We start from the raw sequence: 20,198 nt of genomic DNA on the forward strand, positions 1-20,198 counted from the left end.
CCTAACAAGATTTCAATTAATCAATTAGTTCAGTCTAGAGATACTGTTCACTTACCTCTATGTAACCTTCTATAATTAAGAAAATGCTCTTATGCACATAAATGAATTAAAAACTCACAACTAAAAACTCACCCAACCCTTATAAACTGTATCATCAAGGACTATGAGCTTGAGTGGGAATTATTGGGACCCATAGGATAGTATCAACTCCCTCAGAATTCATTTATGAAATTAACTCAATATCTTACTACAAATAGTTAACTACATTTTCAATACTCTATATATATTATAATGAAACACCAAGTGTTCGGGTTCATGACATATTATCTATTATATACAGTCTCCCCATGAACTGGTATTTATAATTTAATAAGGTGAAAACTATTAGCCTCTTAAAATTACTTCTATCATCCTTAAGTTGTAGATGCTCCTATTATGTGATCAAATGACATACTCTAACTTACCATGATATCTCTTAAGATTGAGATGATGTGTCATCTTGGATAGTCCTAAGAACATATATTGGAGAAATTTATAATTGTAGTAATTTTTTAACTAAAACTTGACATATACTATTTGTAAGCTAAATATTGTGTGTATTTCTCTGATTTCATTTTCTTATTGTAATTGAGAAACAAGGTAGCAAGCACAAATGATTGTTATTGTTGCCACTTTATCATATTCTTATAATGGTGGGTAAATTTGGATACTTCAAAAAAAATAAAAATATTTTAAATATGATCATAAAGGAGAACAATGATAAAATAACAAAGCTTTAAGTTGATTCAATTCAAATCCCAAAATCATGTCATTGATTTATAAATTTCTTCCAAAATGTGAGATTCTCTGGGAATATATTTTTCTTGATTAAGATTTTTATTGAACATATATATAATAAAAAAATCTGCAAAATATTTATTGTTGCTTAGAATATTTTAATAAAAAAAATGTTAGAAGTTTTTTAACAGGTTATTTGATTAAAAGAGTGCAAGAAAACCTAATTTTAGAAATTTAATCCTCTGCCCATTTTTTTAATCTAATTTTGATAAAAATACCCTTATTATTTTCTTTGAAAACCTATATGTAAATATTTGAAATAATGAAAGATATTTATGTCAAAAATTGATTGCTTTTCAAGTAAAAAAATATGAAAAATGTTAAATTCACAATTTAGGGATTATCTTATCATTTTAACCAAATATTTCTTTTTTAATAGGTTGGTTGAGTTAGAAAATTGTTTTAAGTTTTGAATGGACAAAAAATCTATTTTAGAGAACAGTCTACAAATGGGTATAATTATGCGGACAATTAAATCATTTGCAACCATCAATTTTGACGCAATCAATAGGCCCAACCCAAATTGTTTCCAGTGGGCCAGGTGACGAAGCCCAGACCCAGTAAGGTTTAGCAAGCTGTAGTTCTGAGTTAGGGTTTATCTCTCTTGTTTCTCTAGACTCGGTTTCAGAATCATTCCCACATCAGACCAAGGGATTCTCTCTTTCCAAATCTCTCATCGCCATGACGAAGTTCAGAAAGCTTGGTCGGCCTACTGGCCATAGAATGTCCATGCTCAGGTTTCAATTCAATTATAAGTTTTCCAAATCTTGGGTTTTACCAGCCGTACGGACTGAATGTAGTGTTTTTAAAATTTTCTTCCTTATTTTATGCCTTCAGAACAATGGTGTCGCAGCTGGTGAAGCACGAGCGCATTGAAACCACCGTTGCCAAGGTAAAACCGCTTCCTCTTTCAATGTTTTTTGTTTACATCTTTGTTTGTTTGCCGTGAAAATGTCAAGCGATGGAAGACGAGCTTGATGTTGAATACATTTTGGTAATCAAGTCACAGAAACAAACCTTCCCCATCTCTCTTCTCTCTGTAGTTTCTCACTTCGCCTGATAGATAGTAGGGATTTGTGTTTGTTTTTCCGGGGAAAATTTCCCAAAGTTATCTGTCACTTTCCCAGAAAATTAACAGTACCCGCGGATTTTTACTTCGGGGGTGCGTCTCCGGACCAGTGTGGTGTCATGCTTCCGTCAGGACTGGTCTGTATGTAATTTCAAATATCCTATTTTTTGGATTGATATTGCTGTGCTGTGTGCTGTTGATAACTCAGATATGTTATTTGTGATATCTGAAAGTATGGGCATGATGGGGGTTTGAGACTCTGTTTTGTTTTGTTTTGTGTTTTTTGTTTGGTTGAATGTAGTGGATTTGAATTTATAGAGAAGGGCGAGGGGCTTTCTTGGTTTTGGGGGTTTTTTTGTGAGTGGGGATTTAACCTGGGTTTGGAGATTTGAGGCATTTTCTTTTTATGGGTATTGATTTTTTGGGGATTAGAACTGAAACTAAGGTGGGGTTTGGGAACTGAAAACTGAAATATGCATGCAAGGAGTGGTTTGGATCAGGATATGGTGATAGTTGCAGCTGTTTTGAGAACTTGAGCATTTGATTGCTCGATGACCAACACCACTGTGTGTGAGAATTTGCTAATGACTGTGAGTCATGGTTTAAAGTCACAGCATCACTCATTGACTTGGGAGGTTGTGAGGCACATCAACCTTGACATCTCACTGAGGCACATCAAACTTGACATCTTGGATTGGTATTAGATGATAGACAAAATATACTGGTTTGAAAGCTTAAAACTTCTAAAAGGGTTTTAAAAGAACTCATAAATAAAATTATATTACATGTAACATTATTTGAATACCCATAAAAGAATGCATTCAGATTAATTTATAATAATAATTTATACATAATTGAAAATAAATAGAGATAAATATTTAAAAGTATTTTCAAAATATTATTATTTAATTTTACTATATGTAGTTATATAATTTAATTTATTAATTTAAATAAAATTGTCATTAATTATTTATACCCATATCCATATATGAAGTTGCAACTTTGAACTTGGAAATTACTTATTCTATGGTGCTTTTTTATTTTCCAATGATATCCTTTCTTAGGCATTAATTTATCAATAAAATTCTTTCTTATAATGTGTAAAACATTTGTTTCATATTTTGTTGAGACATTGTGCTACAAAATTAACAAATTTTAGCCAAGAAAAATGATATAGTTATTGTTTAAAAAATATAGTATAGATTAGTTTTTTATGAGTTAGCATAATATATATAGGGTTGCTAATGTTGAGGACCTTGCTTGGGTTCTAGGTTGTAATGTGTGGGTACCCTCCCCACTAGTTATCTTCTATCATTTGGGAGCCCCTTTTAGATGATGGTGAGTGTGGGATGTGGTGGAGCAAAGATTTCAGAAATAGCTTGCTATGTGGAAGCAATAGTACCTATCAAAAAAGGAGGACTATCTCTAATAAAAAGTACTTTTTCTAACCTGCCAATTTAGTTCATGTTATTATTTGTCCTCTTGAGAAAGGTAAGCTCAAGGCTGGAAAAAATCCAAAGAGATTTCCTTTTGTAGAGAGTTGCTTTGGTGATACTGTGTCTTTGAACCATGCTCCTTTCCAAGTCTGCTGGAATTCAGACCATTGTTTTAATCCCAAGTGCTTGTGGGGTTGTAGAACTGGGTTCAGTGAGGTCATTACCTAAGAGCTTAGAGATGTTGCAAACAATATGATGCTCATTCTTGATGTTTTCACCATTTATCAGGGTCAAGCCAACCTTACCAGTGTTGAATGAGAAGAAAAATCCAAGTGCCCCTTCTCCATTTTGGGGATTGGGAAGCAAGGAGAATGATTTCTGAAGATTTCTAGGTAGGATTTGAACTCAGTTTAAAAGAAGCTTGCTGTTAGAAAGGCAGAAGAGAGGCTGTGGTAAGGCTTCCAAAGTGGGAATAGACTTCCTTTCAAAACACTCGAAATGGTCTGCATGGTTCAAGTTGGTGGTCACACATGCAAGGTGTGAAACCAGTGAGCACTGCAGAAATGGACAGGGCTCAGGGCCTCATCATAATCTACATGAGATTGTTAATGGGGTTATAGAGGAGTTTCAGCTTAACCAATTCCTGTCTCTGAAGCAGGTGCAAGTTCAAAATAATTCTGCCGGACCTGCTTCAAGGTCTTCTATGTTGGCCCAGCCAATGACTGTTGTATTTCTCAAAAATTGAAAAAAAGAAAAAAGAAAAAGGGATATCTCACTATTTCAAATTTGGACAGATTTCAAATCAGGAAAGCTTTATAATAGGCAACATGTTTACTTTCTTCTTTCATAGGTGCCTGTGTGTATATATAATTAAAAAAAAATTCATAATAATAGTAATTTGCATTATTTTAAATTTCAATAAGTTTCAAATTTGGAAATTTGTATGATGGAAACATGTTTGTTTCTTTGATTTTGCAATTTCAGGCTAAAGAGATCCGGCGGCTTGCTGATAACATGGTACAACTTGGAAAAGAGGTATGGTTAGCACATTTTTTTGGGGGGTTTTTCTTGTGTTTTTCTGGATATTATTTTTGAGTGGGTTGAGCCTTGAACATTTTTTTTGGATAGCCAAATTGAAGATAATAGATTAATAGATGCCTTGAAAAAGGTCAAAGTCCCAATTTCTTGGAGGCTAAAAATTTATTAGAATTTAAACTGAATTTTTTTATTAGACAAGTTTTTTGTATTTCACTAACCATTATTAAGGTTGAGCCTAGAAACATTTCAATCCCTAATTTCTTTTGGGATGGTTATATAATTAAAGGTAAAACTACTATTCCTTCCGGTTAGAAAGGATTACTAGAGTTTTTAAGAACAGATAGGAAATGCCAAATAATGTGAGTACAGAACCCCCTCTTTTTCTCTCTTCTTTGTAGCTCTAAAACTCATTGGAAAATTTCAAACATTTTGTTTAGCAACTTCCTGTGCACCAGGGGGCTACTTTCTTGGGAAAAACCGGAGAATAAGAAGGGTTATTTTTCAGTGGATTCCTTTTGTGGGGTTTCTATGCTTAATTTTGATGGTTGTTCTCTTTGTGCTCCAGCCAGAAGGGCATTGGAGGTGTTATAGGGGTCACAGCAGTATCATTGTTTGAGATTACTCTTTAGTCTAAGGATTTGTAGTGGCTGTAAAAGCAGAGATTTTATTCTTTTTAAAGGGTTTGAAGTGGCTTCTTCTGTTGGGATCCCTAAGTTATTCTCAATGGAGATTTTCTATTGTCTAATCTTGGTTCTCAATCAATCAGAGAGCCTTTTGGCAGTTTATTTCCTTGATCAGGCCATTAAGGATGGTGTGAGGGATGGTGTGGTTTCCTGTTAATAGGAAGCCCAAATCCACTTAGCCAAGAGGGGAGCTCTGTCCAATAATTCTTTCTTTTTGTTTTATTTTTCTCCTTTTCTTTCTTTCCTTTCTTTTCTTTTTCTTTTCATGTCCCTTTTGGGGTTTTGAGGTAGTGAGTGCCTAGTGCTTGGTTTTTTCTATTTCTTTTTCTTATTGGGGACAGCTTTGTTTATTAAGCAAATTATTTTTATTCCCTCTTGAAATTATTACAGGGTTCTCTTTGTGCTGCAAGGCGTGCAGCAGCCTTTGTGCGAGGGGATGATGTCATTCACAAGCTATTCACTGAACTGGCTTATAGATACAAGTGAATCTTAAACCTGTTGCTTTTTCAGTCTTCTTTTGTATGGTTGTAATATTGGATAGGCATTCTCTGTTTCAGAGATAGAGCTGGCGGATATACAAGATTACTTCGAACTCGCATACGAGTTGGTGATGCTGCACCAATGGCCTATATTGAGTAAGATTGTATTTGACTTGTTATTCCGATTGTTTTTTAGGAGTCAAGCATCTGTCTGACACTAGTGTCTTTCGAATGATGTTTAGAAGATGTTACAATATTTCTTTTCTAAATAATGATTATAACTATTAATGTAATGACTAATGAGGATATAATATTCATCAAAATGGTTGTGTTACAAACATAATGATCAAGAAATTATGAAATTTTATATAATACGTATTTGAAAGTATGTTATCTATGCAAAATAGTCTTTGTAAATTATTTTTTGAAAAAACTTGGACAAACACTGTTATTAATGTGCTTTTCCGAGGCTTGACATTAATAACTACAGCAATAATAAAAGAAGTGAGGAATTCTGTCCTCTGAAGTTTTTCGCTTATCCAATATTTCCATTGATGTACCCTGTTTGGCCTTTGTTGATGTCTCCTTGTTTTAATTATATGTTTACTCATGTGAACAGGTTTATAGATAGAGAGAATGAGCTTAGACAGTCAAAACCTGCAACACCTCAGCCACCACAGAGAGTGCCCTTGGATCCCTGGACAAGATCCCGTCTCTGCAAGCAGTTTGCTCCCCCTAAGGAGGATAAGAGCTCTGATCCTGAGATTTGAAATGAGTTGATGGCTTGTAATAAGATTTTGTTCCATTCTTTCCTTAGCACATGGCTGAAACCTGTGCTTCAATTAAGTTTATGGGGATTGCCATTCATGGCAATGTATCAATCTCTGTTCCCTGATCAGCCATTGTGAGAACATAAATGGGGATTAGTGCAGTGCAGATCGGTAGCATGTTTGGATTTGGATTGATAGGGCTATAAAATATGGAGATGAACCCTGTGGCTTTCTCGGAAGACATTAGCATGTTCTTGAGTGTCATTAATAAGTTGTGACTGGTTTATCTGATTAAGCTTGTTATACATCCAGAATATTTTGCACAGAATTGATCCAGTTGGATTCTTTTCAAAGTTTGAGATTGGGTTGTGGTCCAAGTGTTGGGGTTTTGGTTGTGGATAGCAAACAAATCTACAGGAATGAGAAGATGCAGTGCTGATTTTGCGGGTTGTTGATGCCAAACCCACCCCATCCAGTGGCTGGTGAAAGGGAGGCCCCCCTTGAATGCAAAGCATGTCCAGGATTGAGGAAGGAGCTGAGGTAGCTGCATGTCAAACATGAAATTTGGTGAGCTGGTGAGCGTCACAAATACATTGTTAAGCTTTTGATAAATAAAAGCTTAGCTTGCAAGTTGAGACTCATTCCCCACGGTTTGTAAACAGCCATAATCTTTGGGCTGTGTTTGGCTCTAGAAAAATTGAGGGAAAGAAAATAGAATGAAAGTTTTTTAAAATTAATAAATTATCATTTTTATGTTATTTTAAATCCAATTCGCTTATTTTTCCTCTCTAATGTAAGAATTAAATAATTTTAAAATACATAAATTTTTAATTAATTACAATTGTATTGGAATTTTTTTCATTATTTTCTATGGTAAAATGAAACTCGAGAAAATAACTTGTTTTTGGTATATATTTTTTCTGGGTATTCTTTGAAAATCAAATATAGCTTTGGAGCGTGGAAGTAGGATCCAAACATGCCGCTGATCAAATATGAAATAACCATAATATCCATTTGGTTGGGTCCCAAGTATTATTTTACAACATCAAGTGGTCCAAAGGACCAGAACCTCCTTAAAAAAAATGATACCCAGGATAGACTGAAGTACAGGAAAGGCCAGTGAGACATGATTTGTTGGTATCACAAAGACCTGAATCATGAGTCATGAGTCATGACCAGAGAAAAGCGTTTGAAGCTTCGGCTTTTGGTTGCTTTGCTTTCAATACAAAGTACAGGATGCATGTAAGTCAGGCGTCTCCACATCATATGGTATGGTCTGGTCAAGTCCATTTTCAGCCTTGTCTGGAAAGACAAGATACAGCCAACAACAGAATACTTTCTGGAAGTTCTATGCATGGATTAATGGAGAAGAGATGGGAGATGGAGTAGCAGTGAGATACGTAGCGACTGGTGCAAGGCTTCAATCATATAACGAAGTCCCACCTTCTCTCTGTCTTCTTCTCTTCCCCACATTGCTTCATTTTCTTATACTTGAAAAATCGTTTCTTAACCTCACAAGTCTAATCCATTATCATTAATCACCCATGATTACTATTTCCTTTAACCACCTCTCCTTCTCTGATTTACTTCAATCCAAAGCCAGCAACACCCTCCTTCAGCCGTCTGGCCGGCTCCCAACTTTATTTGGGATTTTAATTATTTGCTTCGCTCTCACAATTACCTGTTAAGAAGTTTTAAAATGATGATGGAAGTGATATTATCAAAAAGCTCCATCCTTGCTTCACTATCAACTCACTTGTAATTATACCTAGCTTTCTGTTGTTCCTATTTTGGATAATAAACGTGTGATTTCCATGAGAAAGTGTTCCTTAATTATTTCCCATGGATTTTTTTTTTAAAGATATAAAATAAAAACTTGGAATTGATTTTTTTTTTTTTTTTAAAAAAAAATGTTTTAGAACAAGTTAAAAAGACTTTTCTTTGTTTCATTACAAAAAACGTCATAATATATACATTTTTAATATCCTTTTTTTTTTTACACGAACCAAAAATAATTTTGAAAACCTAAGATCTTTGATAAGCATTTTCAAAAACAATTTTTTGTTCTCCATAACACAAAAAATTAGATAAATATGTTTGACAACTAACAACTGTTTTTTGTTTTCTATTTTTTAAAAACAACACATAAAGCGTTTTATGATAACATATTTTAAATTATTATTTTTAAATAATTATATAAACATGTAAAATAATTAAAAATAAAACATTAAAATTATAAATTATTTTTAAAACATATTTTAAAATATTAAAAATGTTTCTAAAAAAATTTTTGTTTGATAAAATACCAAATAATAATTTTAAAAAATTGTTTTTCATAGCTGTTTCAAAACAAACAAACCCTAATATTTCCATTTATTTTATCAAATAAGCCTTAAATCTTTTTTATTTTTTTGATCAATTTGGACTGTGAGTAGATTTTAAAAATGTCACTTTTTGCATTTAAATAAAGATGCATACTTTAAAATTCGAAATATGGGAATATTATTATTTTAAAAAAATGAAATATATATTTCATTTGATTTTATTGTTCATATTGCCTATTGTGTTTGGTGAAACAGTCCTTGAAAAGACCCTTAAACCTATACAACACCATAATTACTATTACTTAAATATTAAGAAAATAAAAATAAAATTAATGAAAAAATAAAAAATGAAAATAGAAACTTGGAATTTAGTGGTTATCTACGTGGGTCAACCAGTGACACTTTATCTGTCCATTCGTTCAAGATGGACAGACCTCTATTATCATTACCAATAAAATAATGAAAAAAAAGGAAAGGGTACCCACTTCTTAGGCCAAAGGCAAGCTAGTGAACTACCAAATCTACCATTATGTTTAGGGCAAAAACAACCCTTAAATAGGGGCAACATTGTCCCTAAGAAAAAAAATAAATTAATAAGTATCTTTATAAATTTGACTTACAAAATAGGGTAGGGCATTAAAATTCTAATGTTGGCCTAAGAAAATAATGATTGGTCAGTGTTGTTTAGTTGGTAAGTGAGATGGGACCTCTACCATCAACTAGTTCAACCCATCTTTCTTTTTCCTCAACCAAATCTAGTAATCTTTACACAATCATAGCAATCATCTTTTTCTATTTTTTCAAAGGAAAAAATGCACACAAAACTTGAAATTATGGTCATCCTTTTAATTTAAAATTTGATTACAAGTCATTGTGACGTATTGTTTTTAAGAATTAATTCGCATTTGTGAATTTAACCATTTTTCAATATTTGAAAAGTAACATTTTTAATATAAATATCTTTAACTATTTCAAGTATTTATGTATATGTTTTAAAAAAAAGTTATTTTTATAAAATAAAAAAGTATTTTTTTTGTTAAAATAATATAAAGGGATAAATTTTTAAAATTAGGTTTTTAATGATCTTTTAATCAAATAACCTTTTTTTTAATGTTTCCTTTTTTTTTATTTATAAAAATTAGTAATTTACAAAAAAAAAAAGAAAAAAAAAAGAAACACACTATCAATAGATTTTTTTTTTTCTTTAGAGAATGTCATGAAATAATTTTTAGAATAATATTTAATAGATTTTTTTTTTCAAATATTATTATTTTTCTATATAACACACTATCAATAATATTATTAAAAGAAAATACTTTTTTTTTTTTGTATTTAATTTGATTTTTATAAGAGCTTATAGAATGAAAACTCTTCTTAATCTTCAATGACCTTAATTATCTTAATCTTAGATCGTATTAGAAATTTAGGGTCTGTAGGATAATTGTTTTTAAAAAAAATTGTGAAAAACAATTTTTGAGAATAGTTTTTCAAAACTATTATGTGATATTTTGTAAAACAAAAGTCTATTTAGAAACTTAAAACATTTTTAATCTATTTTTAAATATGTTTTAAAAATATTTTTTTCTATCTAATATTTTATTTTTAATCATTTTACATGTTTGTATAAATATTTTTTAAAATGGTCATTACAAAATAAGTAAAAACAACATAAAACAACTAAAAGATATTATTTAAAAACAATTTTTGGTTGTCAAAGTTGTTTTCTTGATTTTTTGTTTTAGGAAAATTGCTTTTAAAAACAGTTATCAAACAAGTTATTAGATTTTCTTAATTATCTTTTATGACACTTTTATAAAAAGATTAAATCATTAACAAAAATTTAATGTATGGTTTGTATATATTTTTATTTTAAATTTTAAAATAAAAAATAATTATTTATATTTATTTAAAAAAATAAGTTTATCTCATATTATTAAATTTTGATTTATAGCATATTTTGATTTGAGATAATAATTTTTAAACCCATAAAAAATTACCATAATTTCAAGTTAGACTTACGATAGCAAATGCATTTCTTCCTTTTAAAATGAAAAACAAAATGTTATTTTTTTAAAAAAAAGTAAAAAATAAAATTGATCTCAGAAGATATATTACAATTCTATGTCATATATTCTTTTGAATGATGTAAGGTGGTTGTTTTTTTAATTTTTTTGTTGAAAATAAATTGCTTTCTGATTTTAGATTATTTATTTATTTTATTTTTTATTGATTTATTACTTATTTTAGGAAAAAAAAAATTCATAAATAAAAAATATTTAATTTTTTCTAAATATTAAAAGGAAAACATTGATTTTTCTTTACTTATTAATACTTAATAAAAATAAAATATTAAAAAAAATAAATTAATTCTTAATACGGTTAAATACTATTTAATTTTAAGTTGTATTTAGAATTAAAAAAACAAACAAATACCGCTAAATGTTCAAATTGAGAATATATATATATATATATATATATATTATATATATATATATATATATATATATATATAATTTTGTTTCCATGAAGATTTCTATACTCCAAGCCACACAAGCATAAGTAAAGAAACCCCACAATTTTATTTTATTTTATTTTATTTTATAAAGAAGGTCGGTGATGAATTAGAAAGAGAATTCCCAATGTAGAATTTAGATACGAATATATAATGAAAAATGGAAAGGTAAATTTAAAAGGACGTTAGCTCTATCTCTCTCTATATTGTTGAGGCTCCTTCCTCACTTGAGTGTGCCTCCTTCACACCACCACCACCACCACCTTTGTGCGGAGCTCAAGACAGATCACTGGTCTGCTGTCTCTTTCTCACCTTCTTTCTCAACACCTCTCCTCTCTTTTTCTTCTTTCTTCCATTTGGTTTCTGTCTGCAACATCTCTTCTTTCTTCCACGTTGTGTTTCTCTCTCCCTCTGCATTAATGGTGTTTTGGTAGGTTTTCATTTCTGATATCTGTTTTTTCTTTTTTTTTTTTCCTTTCAATACAATTTGGTTTCTGGGTTCTTAACATTTCTGCTTGAGTTTCATAGCTTCGTTCTTTGAGATGACTTAAATACTATTCATTCTCCTGTTTTATCAATTTATTTCCCTATGTTTAAATCTTCCTCTGTTTCTTCTTTAGCTCTTTCCTTATGGGTTGTTGTTTTTTTTGTCCTTTCTTCTTTCATTTAATGTACCATGGACTCCACAATAAAGACAGTATGTTTTATTCCAATTTCTTGGACCTGTTCAATTCATGATTTCTGTTTGTATATTGTGGTGGATCAGATGCTGCTTTTCTGCTGCTTCTAAGAGGTAGAGATGAGAGGAGCAATGGGTTCAACGCAGAGCCCAATTGAGGCTAGACAACGGCTATCTGTATCTATGTAAGTTTCTTCACCGTCTACCAATGGGCTTGAATCCATTATAATCAGAAATATGGTTTCTTCTTTCAGTTACTATCCATAACTTCACCCTTCAATTAAAACCAAGATCACCATTTGGAAGTAGATCTTCAAAATTTGCCTCCAGGAATCCTCTATTTCTGTCAAGTTTAGATTGCATTATCATGCAGCAGTTTCTTTATGGGTTTGGGATGGGTAAATTTCACTCACATTCCTTGGGTTTTGAGATCACGTTATTTTAAATCAAATAGGAGATAAATGAAAATAAAAAGAAAAATATTTGATAAATTTTTTACCAAAACGGTCACTAAGAGCCCGTTTGATAGTGATTTTAGGAAGTGTTTTATTCAAGTGTTAAAAATATTAGAAATATTTTTTAAAATCATTATCAAACACACTTTAAATGTATTTAGTCCAAATACTTTACCAAAAGTGAATGAAGTTGGGATTAGTCATATTTTTTTTTTATTACTATTTAAAATATAAAATTGTTGTTCTATTTTTGTTGTCCTTTGAGTGATTTGTCATTGATTTGATTATTAGATATTACATCATGATGTCAACTTGGTTTGGGTGGTTGTGATTCCAGCGTTGGACCTTAAGCTTATGGTTCCAAAGTGACATTTTTGTCGTCTACTTCTATTGCTTTAAAAGTAGGCATCTTCAAATCTCTAATTTTTTTCCTTTTGTGGTTGTATTATCCATTAATCTTCTCCTTAAAGCACAGATCAAAGCTCTGAACAAAGATGATCCACTCATGGTAGAAACAAAAATATTTTCTTATGTTGAATTGAAGAACTGGCATGAGAGATTGCTTCTTGTTTGCAAAGATTTGATAAATGGAGCCTAAACTTGTTTTCTTTGCCTTGGTCAATTACCATATTTTAGGGGACCTGGAAAAGACATCTTAGAAGATGAGATGCTTTCTTTCGGATTTAGTCATGTTTTTGGTGTTTATAACAGGTGGTTTGTTGGCTAAGAGCTGTCTCTCTTAGTAGATTTCAGTCAAGTCTCACCCAAATTTATTGTTGAGATTCATCATCCTGTTCCTGGATCTTTTCTTGAAAGCTACATGTAGAGTATCAAGGAAGTAATGATCAGCTAAAGAAGATTTGTAACTGTCAACTGTAGCCTCAAAAATGTTTCAATGAAGACAATAAGCATATGGCATTTGAAAATGGTGCCTTCATTCCATCCATATGAAAAAAGAATTCAGGCATGGCCTTTTGTTAACCTCATGCATATATTAACGAGGCCACTGAAATGAATGGTTCTTCTACTAGTTGCACATTTTTATCGATCTTCTACTGATCTCCTGCATGATTGAGAAACATGACATTACTTACAATATAAGTTCCAAATCAAAATATGCAGCAATATTTGTGAATGGGCTTGTTCTCCTAATCCAGATGTTGACATTTATACCTGTTCCTACACTTCTATGTGCATAAACACAGTTCCCAGTTAAAATTAGACACGGATATTAAAACTAGGAATTGTTTGCTATTTCATAGGCATTTTTCTGTTACACCAGCGATTTTCGCCGCTAACAGTTGGCTTGGTGATCTTCTTACCCTTTGCTTGTCTTGTGTCTCCATTAACGTCTACTGATTTTTTCTTAAACACCTACTTGAATCAGTGAAGATACATACAAAAGAAGGTCACAGAGGAGTAAAGTTAAAGATGAGAAGCCCTTTCACATCCCCATACAAGACAGGAGCACAAAATGCAAGTTTCCTGCATTGAAGCTGGTACTAGTTATAATTGTATGTGGCACTTTTATTACACTCTTCTACTCTCCAGCTGTTTGTAATGACCATATATCACACGCTAACTCCCGGTAAGTGTTTGTTCCCCTTCTGCTCGTGCTTTGTTTTTGAATAATTTTATGGGAATTTGTTATTTTGTTGCTTGGGTTTACCTTTTAAATGGGGAAAATTGTTCTTTTGCATGCCAAACCAGTATTGTTTAATGGAATGCAGGCCAAGTTTTGTTAACAGGTGGATATGGGGTGGTTCAGATCCACGGTATATATCGGATTTAGATGTTAATTGGGATGATATCTCAAAAGTCATTGATCAGCTCGTTGACATGAATCAATATCAGGGAATTGGTCTTCTAAACTTCAATAAGACTGAAGTCAATAATTGGAAGCAGCTTATTCCCCAAACAAGTCACATTGTTCTGCACCTGGACTACGCTGAAAAAAATGTGACATGGGATACCTTATATCCGGAGTGGATTGATGAGGAAGAAGAAGATGAAGTCCCCATTTGCCCATTGCTGCCAAAGCTTGAAGCCCCGAAAAAACGGCTTGATCTTATTGCTGTGAAGCTCCCCTGCCGGAATGAAGGAAACTGGTCCAGAGACATTGCTCGGTTGCACTTGCAGCTGGCGGCAGCACAGCTTGCAGCCTCTGCCAAAGGCAATTACCCTGTGCATTTGCTGTTTATTACCAGCTGTTTTCCAATACCAAACTTGTTTACTTGCAAGGAACTTGCTGCCCGTGAAGGGAATACATGGTTATACAAACCAAATTTGAATGTACTGAGGGAAAAGGTCCAACTCCCAGTTGGGTCATGCGAACTTGCAGTTCCACTCAAGGTCAAAGGTCAGTTACAATCCCATAACTTCAATCCCTTTGAGCATTATAAGCTTGAAAATTTTCTTCCAATGTACGCAAATGGAGCTGATAGATACTCATCTAAAGAGTTCTGGTTTCTCCTTCATGCTCCTTAAAATTATTACTCAACTTCAGTTTTTGCTCTATAAAAGTCACTAATACTAATGTCTATGATCTCTTGAATCAGAGCGGGTTTACTCTGGAGATGTTCGTAGAGAAGCATATGCAACAATCCTGCATTCTGCTCATGTCTATGTGTGTGGAGCTATAGCAGCAGCCCAAAGTATTCGTTTGGCAGGGTCCACCCGAGACCTTGTGATACTTGTCGATGAGACAATCAGTGATTACCACAGAAGTGGACTTGAGGCAGCTGGGTGGAAAATCAGGACAATCCAAAGGATCAGGAACCCAAAAGCTGAAAAGGATGCTTACAATGAATGGAACTACAGCAAGTTCCGCTTATGGCAGCTGACAGACTATGATAAGATCATTTTTATTGATGCAGATTTGCTTGTGCTAAGGAATATTGATTTCTTGTTTGGGATGCCAGAAATCTCTGCAACAGGAAACAATGGCTCTCTATTCAACTCTGGTGTAATGGTGGTTGAGCCATCAAACTGCACATTCCAGCTTTTGATGGATCACATCAATGAGATTGAGTCCTACAATGGTGGAGACCAGGGGTACCTGAATGAAATCTTCACATGGTGGCATAGGATTCCAAGACACATGAATTTCTTGAAGCATTTCTGGATTGGTGACGAGGAAGAGAAGAAACAAATGAAAACTCATCTTTTTGGAGCTGAGCCTCCAATTCTTTATGTCCTTCACTATCTGGGTTTAAAGCCATGGCTGTGCTACAGGGACTATGATTGTAACTGGAATTCGGACATATTTCAAGAGTTTGCAAGTGATGTTGCTCACACTAGGTGGTGGAGAGTGCATGATGCAATGCCAGAACAACTGCAGCAGTTTTGCATGTTGGGGTCTAAGCAAAAGGCAGGATTAGAATGGGACAGGAGGCAGGCTGAGAAAGCAAACTACAGTGATGGACATTGGAGAATCAAAATAAACGATCGTCGTTTGCACAAGTGTATTGACAACTTATGCTCCTGGAAGGGCATGTTACGGCACTGGGGCGAGACAAATTGGACAGACGATGAAATTTTCACTCCAACACCACCTGCAATCACCATGGCATCTCTTTCTGGCTAGTGAGTTGCATTTTTCCTTTTCTCACCATATTTACTTTTGTAAATGACACGAGTTCTGGAAAATGGATTCATTTTTTGTTGTTGTTGTTATCTTATTCATACGCATAAATATGTCTTAGACCCGATTCTGAGAACTGGGGATAGTAGTTTTCATCACCTTAGATGCCTCTGAGGCTGATTCATTTACGGCTTTGTATCAGAGTTGAGAATCATCTTATAAAAGAAAACTCTTCTTTCCATTTCTACTTGTAGCCATGGAACTACATGTGCCTAAGTACTCTATAATGGGAGTCCCACTATGACTTTATGGATGAATGTGGAAGTTAGATGTAGTGGGCATTGAAACGCTAGCCATCAATGACTGTAAGCCACAATGTTCAGACAATACTTTAGACGACAAACAAACAAATAAATGAATATGACAGATAAACTTGAAGAGCAAAGTGGGTAAGAGCACTATGATGGAAGTGGATACCATGTGATTTGCCACTATGATGTTTTGGCATAGGATTTGGTTTCTCGAATTTTTTATGTGAAGCTGTGGTATCTCATATGGTTCAGGGAAGAAGTTACTAGTATTATATTTATGTAGTAGACTTTTTTAACTGTATTAATTATGAGGGTCTATTGAATCCAAAAGATAATATCTATATAGGATGGAGTGGGTCATTATACAATTGTATCAAAACCAATTCTTGATCTCGATGTTGGACTGCCCTCATAATCCAATGGGACACAACAAAAACATTGTACTTGAAGGAGTTCTTAACACTATTCCTAGAAGACTTCTCTTGATTGTACAAACATTTTTTAAAGTTGCAGGCTTATTGAGTCTAAAGTAAACAATATTTACACAGGACAGAGTGGTCCTTAGAAAGAACTTTCAAGAAATCTAGACAAAATACAGTGTAAGAAGAATGATCTTCTCTTGCTAGAATACGAGCTTTAGACATTGGATCAGTGTTCTGTATCAGGCAATTGTATCTAGGAAGAGAAAACCACTGCAACTAGGCTCCAAGAATAAGAAAGTCGGGGAACATCTGAACAAAAAAGGGCCTTGTACATCAAAATCAAATTTGACATTTACTGCCTCGTGACAGCAGGAGACAGAGAGGCCTAATCTTCTTTTACTCGCATAGCCTCATGTGAAAGTGAGAATTATATCGTTGAATAAAGTATGACAATGTCTTTGGCCTTTTCTAAGCACAATCATATAGCAGTAAAAGCCAAAGTTGCCCTTCAGCAACACAACCTTAGATGGCCCCTTGAGGGGCAGTGTATGTGAACTGGCAAAATGCCTGAACCATTCATCTCGAACAGAGGCACCCGGTAACACTTTGAAGGTCACCTCCTTTCCAACTCGCTCTACAAGTCTTCAAGGACAAAGTCAAGAGATAATGATACTTTTGAGTCTATGGAAATCTGTCACCACATGACCCGCTCAAATTATGCAACTCCCCTGTTTTCCTCACAAGCATAGTATCATGTCCGCCAAAGTCATTAGCAAAGTCGCCATTCCCCTTTGATAGTATGACTGTAAGTTTGCTGAGTGAAAGCGATTTTTTCATGGCTTAAGTTTTGGTCACAATTTCTTGGGAGAAAAGCATATACTGAGCTGTATGAACGGCCATTAAAGCAAAAACTTGTTGCTTCAACAGTGACTCTGCCACACATTCAACCAAACCTTGTATGGAGACCGTTATGGCAAGGGACTAAAGTATCGCTACACCATAGATTTCAAAGTGATGAAGAAAAGTAGAACTTTATAACATAAAGTCTCAATGATAAAGCATGTGAAAATCATTTCTTCTGCAAATTTTTTCACTTAAAAAGCGTCCTAAAGGACATAGATGTGGAAACATGACTGCTACATGAACCAGTGTATACATACCGTAATGTTCAACTTCAGACGTCAAAAATAATTGAGTCACAGTCATGGTGTGGGAATGAAATGGACTATATCCACTCTGTTTAAGCAAGACAAGCCTTATTCATTAAAAAATGCATGTTATCACTTGGAAGGGAAGTAAAACCCTAGAAGGAAGAAAAGATATACGTGGCAGAAACTTTGAAATTTCTCCTCTATTAATAGTTTGAGTACAACATGGACTAAAAGCTTCTATCACTATGAAGGGATCTAAACCTCCCTCTCAGATAATCTATTTCTACAAATGTAGCCGATGCTACTAATCAAGAAGTTGTAGGAATCCACCCATTACCTTGAATGAAATTCTGTACTGAATACGTGTTTAAGTGCTGAGCAGGAATCTGGCTACTCCATGTTACTCTTGCAGACAAACTAGCTCCCAATCCAGAATTGTTGAATTCCCCATAATAAAGTGTTTTTAATGCAAAGTCACCACTCCATGGCAGCCACCCTTGTGGTGTGACAAGAGGCTCCAAGAAGCACCGGATAAAAACAGTCCTTGAAAACTCCTTCCATGGCCTCCCCAAGAAGTTCTTGTGTACTTTAGGGTTGCTGTAGTACAATTTCATGTAGTCGTCGGTGCCATTGACCACACAATTTTGGAAAACAAAGCCTGTGGTTTGGGCAGGGTCTGTTCTACCATGTGCTGTCACAGCGTTGTTCTCCCCTTTTTCTGGTTTGAGTTGCCTGGGGCGGATTAGGATGAGGCAGTCTTGGAAGATTGATGCGGAGTTGCCAAAGATGAAGTCCACGTTGCCTTGGATGTTGCATGATTTGTAGAACTGGCGAAGGGAGTGAGCGTAGAGAGTGTCTTGATTGCCTAAGAATTCACAGTTCTCAATCACTGATAAATCGCTACCTGATCTGAAAGCTACAGCTTGGTGGGCATCAGGACCGGCTGTGTTTTGGAATGTAAGACCACTGGCCATGAACCCATCACCACTCACACCTGTGCCATGATCAAACACCATTCGATTGATCAATAGGGGAGTTAGGAGCAAGGAAACAAAGAAAACAGCGTGCATGTTGGCCCACGTGTCAGCACCATAGTGTGGGTCCTACTCGTGAATTCCCATACGTAAGTTTCAAACCAACTAACGTCCTATCATTCATCACAATTTTAATAATAACTAAAATAACCTACTACTATGAATAATAAATAAATATCACACGCTTTCTCCAACATATAGTGTTCCTACTTCTACATTTGATTACTGCCTGCCCTACGTGGCTAGATGCCATTGGCTAAAATCAGAAAAGACCATCGGAAATTCAAGTAGTCGATTAATATCACCCAAACAACTTACGACTTACCGACAGTGGCTGTGTTGTAGGTGGAAATTCCAGGCTGGCCCACATTCAACGATCCCGTAATTACCGTTTTACCCATCCCATCTCCCAAAAACACCACGTTCTTTTTTTCCAACGGCACCCGAACCGTCTCCTCATAGACCCCTTCTCGAATCCGAATCACGAACTTCCGGTCTCCGGCGTTAGCCGGCGCGGCGTCCACCGCTTCCTGCACCGTCTTGTAGCACCCGTTGCCGTCCTTGCACACGGTGGCGTCCGCCGGAAGACCAGTCGGAACTCCGCCTTTGACCCCCAATCCGGATTCTTCGCCCAACCCGGAAGGCTCCCAGAAGCCGTCTCGCTCCGTTTTGGGGGGCCTCCAGGACCCGATGTCGTTCCCGAAAATATCGTAAGATGCCATCATGCTTAGACCATTGCTGCTCAGCCCAAGAAGGGAGTCTAAAAACGACATCGTTTTGTTCACCTGTTGAGTGTCGTTGGCGTACTTCAAAGCCGACCAGCAATCGTACTGGTATAGTAGAGCCGCGCTCACCCAGGCCCTCGCGTCCTTGATCTTCCCATGTGGCAGAGCCTCCATCGTCGATGAGATCCGGTACTCGGAGTTATGCAACACCTCCAGGCAGTTCTTCGCCGCCGTCGTCCGATTCAGGTTCCCTGCGGATGCGTCCAGGATGTCCTTTACCATGGACTGCGCCGTCTTGAGATTCTCCAAGGAGACCCATAAGGCTGATTGGATGACATCGATGGGCTTGGGATCGGGAGGGACCCGATTGGAAGCGATCAGAGAGGCCTCGCAGGTTTCTGGGTAACGCGTAGCGGCGCAGGCCTGGTGGATCTGGGGAGGAACAGAGGCGGTGGAGGGCTTGGGGGTGATGGGTTGGGGGAAATGCGGGGGGGAGTGGCGAGGGCTATGGTGGTGAGAGGCGGAGGAGAGGGAGAAGAAGAGGAGGAGGGAGAGAAGAGCGAGAAGGAAGAGAGAAGCCATGGAGAGGATAAGGAACTTAGAGAAGGAGTGGGGCTTTATAGGCTTTCTGGAGTGCATGATGATAGTGGAAATGGGGTTTGGATTGTAGCGAATATTAGAGAAGAAGAG

The 20,198-nt window shown here is 35.1% G+C and overlaps 3 protein-coding genes across 5 annotated transcripts; 2 read left to right on the plus strand and 1 right to left on the minus strand.

The window, feature by feature from the left end:
* The first annotated feature begins 1,455 nt into the window (after nt 1–1,455).
* LOC117912141 (50S ribosomal protein L17-like) lies at nt 1,456–6,637 on the plus strand. The gene is made up of 6 exons (XM_034826627.1): nt 1,456–1,574; nt 1,675–1,729; nt 4,327–4,377; nt 5,454–5,545; nt 5,621–5,698; nt 6,162–6,637. The coding sequence occupies exons 1-6, from the start codon at nt 1,519–1,521 to the stop codon at nt 6,310–6,312; spliced, it is 483 nt and encodes a 160-aa protein (XP_034682518.1). The 5' UTR covers nt 1,456–1,518; the 3' UTR covers nt 6,313–6,637.
* Nucleotides 6,638–11,380: 4,743 nt separating this feature from the next.
* LOC117912316 (UDP-glucuronate:xylan alpha-glucuronosyltransferase 1) lies at nt 11,381–15,962 on the plus strand. Of its 3 annotated transcripts, none has more exons than XM_034826860.1 (5): nt 11,381–11,578; nt 11,915–12,012; nt 13,670–13,870; nt 14,031–14,641; nt 14,841–15,962. In XM_034826860.1, the coding sequence occupies exons 2-5, from the start codon at nt 11,948–11,950 to the stop codon at nt 15,866–15,868; spliced, it is 1,905 nt and encodes a 634-aa protein (XP_034682751.1). In that variant the 5' UTR covers nt 11,381–11,578; nt 11,915–11,947; the 3' UTR covers nt 15,869–15,962. The 3 variants fall into 3 exon arrangements, with proteins under 3 accessions (XP_034682751.1, XP_034682749.1, XP_034682752.1); XM_034826858.1 differs by having other exon boundaries at nt 11,382–11,578; nt 14,013–14,641; XM_034826861.1 differs by lacking the exons at nt 11,381–11,578; nt 11,915–12,012 and having other exon boundaries at nt 13,789–13,870; nt 13,993–14,641.
* A 1,958-nt stretch (nt 15,963–17,920) lies between these two features.
* Nucleotides 17,921–20,168, minus strand: LOC117912442 (probable pectinesterase/pectinesterase inhibitor 51). The gene is made up of 2 exons (XM_034827017.1): nt 19,109–20,168; nt 17,921–18,743 (listed from the first exon to the last, which is right to left on the minus strand). The coding sequence occupies exons 1-2, from the start codon at nt 20,145–20,147 to the stop codon at nt 18,058–18,060; spliced, it is 1,725 nt and encodes a 574-aa protein (XP_034682908.1). The 5' UTR covers nt 20,148–20,168; the 3' UTR covers nt 17,921–18,057.
* Between the last annotated feature and the right edge of the window lie 30 nt (nt 20,169–20,198).

This window comes from Vitis riparia, chromosome 4 (genome assembly GCF_004353265.1).
Source record: "Vitis riparia cultivar Riparia Gloire de Montpellier isolate 1030 chromosome 4, EGFV_Vit.rip_1.0, whole genome shotgun sequence".
NCBI lineage: Eukaryota > Viridiplantae > Streptophyta > Magnoliopsida > Vitales > Vitaceae > Vitis > Vitis riparia.

What these genes read in the sequence shown, in the direction of transcription:
- LOC117912442 (XM_034827017.1), bottom strand. Translation starts at nt 20,147, where the DNA reads ATGCACTCCAGAAAGCCTATAAAGCCCCACTCCTTCTCTAAGTTCCTT. An exon ending in CTACAACACAGCCACTGTCG is followed by an intron (nt 18,744 to 19,108) that starts GTAAGTCGTAAG and finishes ATCATGGCACAG; the next exon opens with GTGTGAGTGGTGATGGGTTC.
- LOC117912141 (XM_034826627.1), top strand. Translation starts at nt 1,519, where the DNA reads ATGACGAAGTTCAGAAAGCTTGGTCGGCCTACTGGCCATAGAATGTCC. An exon ending in GAACTGGCTTATAGATACAA is followed by an intron (nt 5,546 to 5,620) that starts GTGAATCTTAAA and finishes TCTCTGTTTCAG; the next exon opens with AGATAGAGCTGGCGGATATA. An exon ending in GCACCAATGGCCTATATTGA is followed by an intron (nt 5,699 to 6,161) that starts GTAAGATTGTAT and finishes TCATGTGAACAG; the next exon opens with GTTTATAGATAGAGAGAATG.
- LOC117912316 (XM_034826858.1), top strand. Translation starts at nt 11,948, where the DNA reads ATGAGAGGAGCAATGGGTTCAACGCAGAGCCCAATTGAGGCTAGACAA. An exon ending in ATATCACACGCTAACTCCCG is followed by an intron (nt 13,871 to 14,012) that starts GTAAGTGTTTGT and finishes AATGGAATGCAG; the next exon opens with GCCAAGTTTTGTTAACAGGT. An exon ending in AGTTCCACTCAAGGTCAAAG is followed by an intron (nt 14,642 to 14,840) that starts GTCAGTTACAAT and finishes CTCTTGAATCAG; the next exon opens with AGCGGGTTTACTCTGGAGAT.